Genomic DNA, 10,747 nt, shown 5'->3' with positions numbered 1-10,747 from the left:
GAAATTCATGTATTACTTCATGGTCTTCTAACTGGCGCCATGCAGGTTTGGTTATCTGTAGCCCCGATGATGGTAGTCTCTCTCCCCAAGAGGGGGGCCATGGGTTGTGTGACCGCTGAATGTTCAGCACCTATATCTTCCATAAAGTCTACAAGTTGGTTCCCTACTTGAATTCTTACCATGGGCTCTTGGGGGCCCAGTTGGAGGGAGCCCAGTCCCGCCTAGTCAGACTCTTCTTCAGTTAAGCTGATCAGATTCAGGTGGGATGGCTCTGGTTGGTGCTAGCTAGGCAGGGGTGAGCTGCCTTGGTCTTTCTCTCAGAACACTTGGGGCATTCAATTTTCCAGTGTCTCTCTCTTTGCAGTAGGCACACTGTGCCTGAGAGGGCAAGTTTGTTCTGGCCTTGGGCCCCATGGCTTATGGGGTGATCCCACTGGGTACCACAGGGCTGGCACCAGAAGCAGAGCTTTTTGTTTCATTCTCTTTTCCATATCATGGTGGGTCACCTGGTCACAGTTAACAAAAACCTTGTTGACTATCTCTAGTAACTCTGTGACATATTTTCCTGCAAAACCTTCTAATTTCTATAACTTTTTATGGATGTCTGATTGGACTTGTCCTATAAAGGCAGCATTTATCATCAGTTGATTTTCAGGGGACTCAGGATCAAAAGGGGAGAAGACTCGAAAAGCCTCATATATCAGAGTTCCCATTGTGGCCCAGAGGTGAACGAATCTGACTAGGAACCATGAGGTTGCATGTTCGATCCCTGGCCTTGCTCAGTGGGTTAAGGATCCGGTGTTGCCGTGAGCTGTGGTGTAGGTCACAGATGCAGCTTGGATCCCGCGTTGCTGTGGCTCTGGTGTAAGCCGGTGTGAACCTCCATATGCTGCGGAAGCGGCCCTAGAAAAGGCAAAAAAAAGAAAGAAAGAAAAGCCTCATATAGTCTTTTATAGACATCAGCATTGCTTTCATCTGGCTTTTGCAGTACCTCAGTGGTCTTGGCCATATTAGTAGGTGTTTTAGCCCCAGTTTTTACCCCTGTAGGAGGGCCTGTCAGTACCTCTCTAAATTATTTCTTCCCACTTCGATATTGGGGTCATACAGGGTGCTTAGTCTGGGAAGAATTTTCCTTGCCCAGTTTTCTATATCTAATTGATCCCCTGGGGTATTGGTTTGGAGCCATTTCTAGGCCTCTGTAACAATTTGTTTGTGCTCCTCAATGTTAAACAGAGTAAGAAGGAGCTGCCAGCAGTCCACCGAGGTGAGGTGGTGTGTATGGAAAATGGATTTTAATAGGGTGATTAGTGTCTGAGGCTTTTCTGATTATGAGGGGGTGTGATGTTTCCAGTTGAGGAGATCAGTCGTGGAAAAGGGCTGGTAGTAAAAGACTGTTTCCCTCTCTTGCATGGTCCCTTTGGGGGCAATACGCTGAGGTCCACATGTTTCCTGCAAAAGCATTTGTATTGCAGGAGCGGCTGCTCCCTGGTTTGACCAGAGGCACCTGCTCACTGGTTCTGGTAAATCCACCTGTGGGGGCGATATTGCCTCTGGGACTTCAGGAGGAGGAGAGAGAAAGACAGAAGTTGGTGGGCTGTCTGGCAGCTGGGGACCTTCAGCCTCCAAAGGAGGTGCTGGTAGAATATAGAGAAGTGGCACAGGGGGCAAGTCCTCAGCCTCTCCTTGAAAAATAAGTGGCTCTTTTTCCCTAGGCAAATTTTATTTTTGGACTGAGCTACTAGGACCTTACACTGTACCTGGCCTGTGATGCAGAACTGAACCCAAGGAGGCCTCAACTGGTCACCTTCTAACCATTGATTGTTGTATGGAAATTGGTCTGGGTGTCCAGGGTCTCCTGTTATGACTTTATATATTGCCTGAACTGTGGGCACATCTAAGTTTCCTTACAAGGGCCATCTGACCCTGAAGGAGGGCCACTCTGGGGGTACAGAGAGTGCACAGTTTTCCAGAACTCAGTTTAACACCATAGTCTCCAGAAAATCCTTTCTTAAAATTTTTAACTGTACATTCTAAGACAGTAGGTTTGAAAGCCAATTTATCCATTGTGTGAATTCTCACCCTGTGACAATATCATACAGCAGGGAGAGCACTCACTTTCATCCACCTGACCACTCCTCTATTGGGGGTTTAAGGTGCTTCTTAGCATGAGGCTGGTCCTTATAAACCCTGGACACAAACTGGTCTTTCAGGGAGGGAAGAGAACCCTCAGAGCCTGGCAGAGCCTTAAAGCCTTATGAGATCACCATGGAATTGCAGGTTAAGACCCACTCAGGCTCCATAGTCCAAAGATGGTAGAGCACAGGCTCTCATTCTCTCCAGTCCCTCACGCACACACACCAGAATTGACAGGCTACCCAATCCCAAGGGAAAAAATCCTGTCCTGAGTGACCCTCTGGTCCTTGAGAGGTGATCAGTCTCTTCTTCCACTGTATGGCAGGTCCTGATTCTGGCAGATGTCCCCAGAGCACTCGCCAGCCTGATGTCCCATCCTGGGACTATTTCCACTCTCCTTCTGAGTCTGTGAGGGAAGCGGCATGAGCTAGGCAGGCAAGGCCTGAGTGAGAGCTAGGATCCAGCAAAACAGCCTGGCATGAGCTATCACATGTCACCAGGCTAGTGACCATGGCCCTCCCTGCTTCCCCAACAACGGTGGCACAAGGGGCCAGCTTGGTTGTCAGCTTCCTGGCCAATGCTCCAGAAAATGCTGCAGAAACCATGGCAGCAGAAAGAGACAAACGGCCCTCAAAGATGCAGAATAGCAAGTTTTATTCAGTACCGGTGTGGGCTCAGAGGAGTCACCTCCAGAGTCTGAGCACCAGGTCTTTGTTCTGGATAACTTTTATACAGTACAGATCTCCAGGTCTCAAGGTTTTCCCATGCAAGTAGCCCCAGAATTCCCCTTTCCCTGAGCAGGCAGTGTTCCTGCCTAAGAAACTGAGCAAGCAAGATTACAAAAGCAAAACTGAAAAGCATCAAGGACACAAGGCACATAGTTGCTAGAAGTTTACAAGAAAGGTGGTATGCAGTGAGCAAAGCTGCTGACAGGCATGTAGCTGCCTTTTCAGCTGCTGAGGTCATTTTGCTAGTTAAAACTCTTACTTCAGAAGCACCTAATTAAAATTCCAGAAAAGCTGTACAAATATTCCCTTTTCGCTATATTCTCTCTAGCATTTGTACTCTGTTTCCTTTGTGATAATAGCCACTCTGACTTGTGTCAGGTAGTATCTCATTGTGGTTTTGATTTGCATATCCTGGATAATTAGTGGTGTTGAGCATGTTTTCATGTTTCTGTTGGCAAACTGTAATTTTTTGGTTTTTTAAAAAATATCTATTCAGGTTCTCTGCCCATTTTTAAAAACTATTGCTTGGCTTTCTGAATTTAAATAGGTTGAGTATTTTGTATATAAGGAATATTAACCCTTTATCAAATATATTGTTTGCAAATATCTCTATCCATTCAGTAGGCTTCCTTTTTTGTTTTTTCAATGGTTTCCATTGCTATGTAGAAAATTTTAGTTTGAGGTAGTCTCATGTATTAATTTTTGCTTTTTTTTTCCCCCTTCACTGAAGAGACAGACCCCCAAAATACATTGCTAATAACAACATTCAAGGGATGAAGTGCCTACATTTTTTTCTAGCAGTTTTAGTTCTTCTAGCAGTTTTGGTCCTGCATTTAGAACTTTAATCCGTTTTGAAATTATTTTTGTGTCTGGTGTGAAAGGACTCCTGTTTGATTATTTTATTTTATTTTATTTCATTTTTTTGTCTTTTGTCTTTTAGGGCTGCACTTGTGGCATATGGAGTTTCCTAGACTAGGGGTCTAAACAGAGACATTGCTGCTGGCCTACACCAGAGCCATAGCAACACTAGATCTGAGCTGTGTCTGTGACCTACACCACAGCTCACAGCAATGCCAGATCCTTAACCCACTGAGCAAGGCCAGGGGTCAAACCAGCAACTTCATTGTTCCTAGTCGGATTCATTTCTGCTGCACTACAATGGGAACTCCAGTTTGATTATTTTAGATGTAGCTGTCTAGTGTTCCCCAAAACATCTATTAAAGAGGCAGTCTCTTCCCCATTTTATTTCTTGCCTCCTTTGCCATAGATTAACTGACCATGTAAGTATGCATCATTTCAGGGCTCTCTATTCTATTCCATTATCTATGTTTCTTTTTCTTTCTTTCTTTCTTTCTTTGTCTCTCTCTCTCTCTCACCCTATTTCTCTCTCTCTCTCTCTTACTGTAGCTTTGCAATATAATCTGAAATCAAGGAGTATGATATCTCCAATTTCAGTCTTTATCAATATCTTGCTGCAATGAGAACCACAGAAGATGAGAGAAGAAGCCAGCAAAAGATAAAGGAGCTGCCAGTGAAGTAGGAAGAAACCAAGATAATTAATGTATTCAGAAAGCAGAATCAGATAAGATTGGGTGCATTCAGGGAACTCACCTCAGCACAAAAAGACCATATCATGACAAAGCCACAGCTAACATCATTGTCAAAAGTGAAAAGCTGAAAGCATTTCCACTAAGATCAGGAACAAGATAAGGATGTCCATTTTAACTTTTATTCAACATAGCTTTGGAGGTCTTAGCTATGGCAAACAGAGTAGAAAAAGGAATAAAAGGAATCCAAATTGGAAAAGAAGAAATAAAAATGTCACTGCTTGCTGATGGCATAGTGCTATACATAGAAAATCCTAAAGATGCTACCAGAGAACTATTAGATCTCAGCAATGAATTTAGCATATATATATATATATATATATATATATAGTGAAATATTACTCAGCCATAAAAAATGATAAGTAATGCCTTTTGCAGAAGCATGCATGGAATTAGAGATTATCATACTAAGTGAAGTAAGACAAAGACAAATATCATATGATTCATGTATAGGTGGAGTTTAATAAAAATTATACAGATAAACTAACTTATAAAACAGAAACAGACTCAAAGTTTTCAAAGCCAAACAATTTGTTACCAAAGGGAAAACTTGTTTGGGGGGATAAATTAGGAGTTTATTTTAACTTATACACACTACTATATACAACAGAGATAAAAGGACAAGGACATACTGTATAGTACAGGAAAATCAACTCAATACTCTTTAACAAATTATGTGGGAAATTAATCTGAAAAAGAATATATATGTTCACTTTGCTATACACCTGAAAGTAATACAGCGTTGTAAGTCAACTATTCACTAATAAAAATTAAATAAAAAAAGAATGATCAGTTGTATAAAATAGAGATGAAAAAACAAATAAAAGTAGTACTGAGAAGTGCTCATTTGATTGGGCAGTCTAGGGTCTCTGGCAACCTAAATGAGAATTGTTTAGGTGATGTTTTGGGTGTGAAGTCCTTATTAGAAAGAGTTTGCACCTACACTCTTGGTGGGAATGTAAACTGGTACAGCCACTATGGAGAACAGTTTGGAGATACCTTAGAAATCTATACATAGAACTCCATATGACCCCACCATCCCACTCTTGGGCATCTATCCGGACAAAACTCTACTTAAAAGAGACACGTGCACCCTCATGTTCATTGCAGCCCTATTCACAATAGCCAAGACATGGAAACAACCCAAATGTCCATCAACAGATGATTGGATTCAGAAGATGTGGTGTATATATACACAATGGAATACTACTCAGCCATAAAAAAGAATGACATAATGCCATTTGCAGCAACATGGATGGAACTAGAGAATCTCATCTTCAGTGAAATGAGCCAGAAAGACAAAGACAAATACCATATGATATCACTTATAAGTGGAATCTAATATCCAGCACAAATGAACATCTCCTCAGAAAAGAAAATCATGGACTTGGAGAATAGACTTGTGGCTGCCTGATGAGAGAGGGAGGGAGTGGGAGGGATTGGGAGCTTGGGCTTATCAGACACAACTTAGAATAGATTTACAAGGAGATCTTGCTGAGTAGCATTGAGAACTATGTCTAGATACTCATGTTGCAACAGAACAAAGGGTGGGGGGAAAAATGTATACATGTAAGAATAACTTGACCCCTATGCTGTACAGCAGGAAAAAATAAAATAAATAAATAAATAAATAAATAAATAATATAGAAATAAATAAATAAATAAAGAGTTTTAAATACAATAGAAGAGAAAAAGGGGAGATAGTGCACTTGGAATGCTCTTGTCAGAAGTTTTAATGAAAAGGAGAGCAGAAATACAAGGGCAGCATCGGAAGTGAATGTAGCATCGAGAAAATAGAATTTATTAACCTATAAATCATATATTATAAAATTGGCCCAGGAAATATTTTAAATGGAATAAAAAGGGAACATGTTTTTATAATTCCAGTTGTAATCTACCAGTGGCAATTAACTAATGTTGTAGAAGTCTATCCTTGTGTAGGCAAGGAGAATGGGTCATGGGCCCATGTGGAGATTTTGACTTTCACAGGAGAACAGTGTCTGTAGTAACCTTTATAGAAACAGTCATATAAAAGTGAAAAGGAGAGGAGGATTGTGGGAAGGAGAGGAATGGAAGGAAGGAAATTAGGGAAAGGGGAAGGAAGTAATAGAAAGAAAGGAAGGAAGGAAGGAAGAAAAATAAAGAAATAAAAAGAAAGAAAGAAGAAGAAAGAAAGAAAGAAAGAAAGAAAGAAAGAAAGAAAGAAAGAAAGAAAGAAAGAAAGAAAGAAAGAAAGAAAGAAAAAGAAAGAAGAATGAAAGGAAGGAAGAAAGAAAAAAAGAAAGATTGAAAGAAAGAAAGATTGAAAGATTGAAAGAAAATAAAGAACAAGAGAGCATGCAGCTATGGAAATGAAAATGTTCATTAGAATCCTAGTGTTGTCAAACATTTTGCAAGAATGGTCACATGGATCTTAGCAACTTCTTGAATCCTAACTTCCAAAATCCTACTCTTTTATCAAGCCTTCCATCTCTTCTGTTTTCTTTGCTGCTGACTTTGCTGCCTGCCAAAATTCAGAGCTCTCAAACTTTCTTTTTTCTTTTTTTCTCATTCCATTAGTCACCTCCTAGTTTTATTTCTTTCTTATCCAGCCCATGTAATTTGGCCAAGCATCCATCCCATTCCACATCATTGTCTTGTCAATTTACCTCCCAACACTCTCAACTTTTCTTCCTCTACACTTTCACGAATTAATATTTAATATTCATTGTGTATTTTGTAAACACATGAAAGGGCACATACGCATGTGCACACACCACATTTGCATGCACAAAGCTACTTTGGAGTACAGATTATCCAGGGTATATGAGGAATCTTCTCTGATTATCAGTACACATCTAAATTATATTTTCATTTAGCACAGTTCAGAAGCAACAACAACTGATCTACATGGGTGAATAGGAGGACATTGTTGGAACAGAAATTATTGAGGAAGAAAATCATACCATCTCTTAGTGAAAATGAAAGGCTTATGGGGTGAGGAGGGAAATAGAGTTTTTGTCTAAGAAGTGATAAATAGTTAGACAGGAGAGGGTTGAAAACCTGTTTATTCCTTCAAAAAAATAAAGCCATTATAGGCATTGTAGAAAAGGTAATTTTGATTTAGAATAAGGGAATGTCTTTAATGTTGAGAATGGCCTAACAGTGGACAAGATTCCATCATCACTTTTCTTTTCCAGATGGAGACAGAAGGATCATTGGCATTGATTTATTTGGTTACATTCAAAATTGACCATTTATTCAGTCTGTCCCAACACGCAAGTCACCTTGGAGCTGATAACACTGCCTTTGCCTTTACATGTGTATGATGGCAAGTTCATAGTCTTGCAACAGAGCCTTCACATCATAACAACACTCATAATCACTGTGAAGTTTTACTACACAATACCTAAGAGTTTTACTAGCTTCAGAGCTTTATCAGTATTTTCATAAACTAGTTTAGATGTATTCATTCAAGAAGAACTCATTACACTTTCCTTCTAGGTCAGTATTTTTTCCCTAGGCAAAGGGGATAAAAAGATTAAGAAAAGACAAATTCCTGGACATTATGAAACAATTACTTTTTAGATTGCTAAGAAATAGTTCACTTTCTGTTTGATTTAGTGTTTTATAAAAAACATTCTAACTACATACATTAATATTAATAAATAGAGAATTTCATGTTATCATTGGGGCATTTTGATGGTGGCCTGAGATGCATAAACATCTAGCTATGAAACTGGAGTGAAAGCAACAGTTTAATTAGGAACCAGCAAATTTTACAGCAAAGGGTCCAGGAGTAAGTATTTTTTCACTTTCCACACAACTACTCAAATCTTCTGTTGTGGCAAGAAAGTAACTTTAGAAAATATGTACACAAATGAGTATAGCTGTATTCAAATAAAACTTGATTTAAAAAAAAAAACAGAAAAAGTGACAGAATGTGTGTCAGCCATATTTATTTAAAGCTAATCTTGATGTAGTTGTTCTTTTTTAAAAAAAATATTTTAATGGGTTGACTTGTGCTTCCCAGAAATTCATATGTTGAAGTCCCAATCTCCAGATCTTTAGAATTTGGTCTTATCTGGAAATAGATTTGTTATGGATATAATTAATTAAGACAAGGTTTATAGTAGAATACATTATTCCTTTAGTTATTATGATTAGTGTCCTTATAAAAAGGGGAATTTGGGATATTTTCACACATAGACATACACACACAGGGAACAATAGTTTTTGAATATAAATGCAGAGATTAGGGTGATACTTCTACTTGCTAAGGAATGCCAGAGATGACCAGCAAACCCAAAAGAAGCTAGATATCAAACAGAATTTTCCTCACAGCCGTAAGAAGGAAACAATCCTGTTCACACATTCATTTCCAAATTCTAATCTCTAGAATGGTGAGACAAGAAATGTCTATTATTTAAGCCATGTGGTTTGTGGTGCCTTGTCATGGCAGCCCTAGAAAAATAATACAGTGTCTTCAAATATGATCAAAATCAAGACACAGTAAGAGATAGTGATTCCAGGAGTAGGAGAGAATAAACTGATGTTTGGAGACATCGAAGATCCATGAGAAATGCCTACCAATGCTTTGAGCATTTCTACTTATGAGAGCTCTGCAACAGCTCCATCACTGAGAGATAATACTCTGCTGAAGAGCCTCATCAAGGCCCCCTTCATGTCCCTGTTCCTCAGACAGGACAAAGGGGTTCAGCATGGGGGTGATCATGGTGTACATTGCAGAGGCCAGCAGACTTGCCCTAGAGGATGAAATCATTGCAGAACTAAGATAGACCCCAAGGCCTGTGCCATAGAATAAGCAGACTATTGAGAGATGAGATCCACAGGTGGAAAAGGCTTTGTACTTGCCCCCAACTGAGGAAATTCTCAGTATAGAGGAAATAATTTTATAGTAAGAAAAAAGAATTCCATTGAAAGGAATCATGGCCAGAAGGCCAGTTGCAAAATAAACCACTAGGTTATTGATGAAAATGTCAGAACACGCAAGTTTTAGGAGTTCAGGAAGATCACAAAAATAGTGTGGGATTTCCATATTTGTGCAAAAGGATAGCCTCAAAATGGGCAAGGTTTCAATTAAGGAACCCATGATACTCAGACACCAGGACCCCAGAGCCAGCAATCCACAGAGCCAGTGGTTCATGATGACAGTGTAGGACAAGGGGTGACAGATGGCTACAAACCGGTCATAAGCCATCACAGTCAGGAGTAAATTGTCCAGGCATCCAAATACAATGAAAAAAAATATCTGGCTGAGGCATCCTTTATATGTTATGACTTTGTTTTGTGTTTGAATGTTCAGTAACATCTTTGGGATGGTGGTGGAAGTAAAACAGATGTCAGCAAAAGATAGGTTGGAGAGAAAAAAGTACATGGGTGTGTGGAGATGGGAGTCTAAACTGACGGCCAGGATAATGAGTAGGTTCCCTGTGAATGTGACCACATAGATGGACAGGAACAGCCCAAATAGAATCAACTGAATCTCTGAACTTGATGAAAATCCTAAGAGGAGAAATTCCAAAGCATGCGTTTGATTTCCTGTTTCCATGTAGATGAAGTAACTGCCAGGATAAAGAAAAAAAAAAAAAAAAGCAACACTCAATTATAATCATAGAAGTACAAAAATGTGGTTGCTTTTCAGGTGACAGAATTAATGAAGTACTGTCTTTTTCTAGCTGAATTTAATTGAGGGATTTCTTTTTTTTTTTCTTTTTGTCTTTTTGTCTTTTCTAGGGCCACACCCGTGGCATATGGAGGTTCCCTGGCTAGGCTCTAAATGGAGCTGTAACCAACAGCCTACGCCAGAGGCACAGCAACACCAGATCCAAGCTGTTTCTACAACCTACACCACAGCTCACAGCAACACCAGATCCTTAACCCACTGAGCAAGGCCAGGGGTCGAACCCACAACCTCAATGTTCCTAGTCAGATTCGTTAACCACTGAGCCATGATGGGAACTCCTAGTTGGGGAATTTCAAGAGCTTCCATCATTTTCTTTGCTGTCACTACCATGTGGAAATGCAATCTTAATTTCAAAGGTCATATTCAGGCACCAGTAGGTTACATTACTAAATATCTTCTTTGAATGTAGAATCCAAGGCCCCCCTCAGACCTGCTGACTCACAATCTACATTTTAAGAAGATCACCCGGAGTTTCACAAGTACATTAATGTTTGAGTAGTGTTCCTCTAGAGCATCTATTGCTTCTAGTCCTTCAACTTTTATTTCCTCACTTTTATTTTCATCTACACCTTTCCTTTACCTTCACTGTCTAA

The 10,747-nt window shown here is 39.7% G+C and overlaps 1 protein-coding gene across 1 annotated transcript; it reads right to left on the bottom strand.

Annotated features, from left to right (window-relative positions):
- Positions 1 to 9,083: 9,083 nt before the first annotated feature.
- Positions 9,084 to 10,019, bottom strand: LOC110258786 (olfactory receptor 7C1-like). Its single transcript, XM_021082038.1, has one exon. It carries the CDS (start codon positions 10,017 to 10,019, stop codon positions 9,084 to 9,086), a length of 936 nt encoding a protein of 311 aa, XP_020937697.1.
- Positions 10,020 to 10,747: the final 728 nt, after the last annotated feature.

This window comes from Sus scrofa, unplaced genomic scaffold (genome assembly GCF_000003025.6).
Source record: "Sus scrofa isolate TJ Tabasco breed Duroc unplaced genomic scaffold, Sscrofa11.1 Contig434, whole genome shotgun sequence".
NCBI lineage: Eukaryota > Metazoa > Chordata > Mammalia > Artiodactyla > Suidae > Sus > Sus scrofa.
This window is presented reverse-complemented; position numbering and strand designations above follow the sequence as displayed.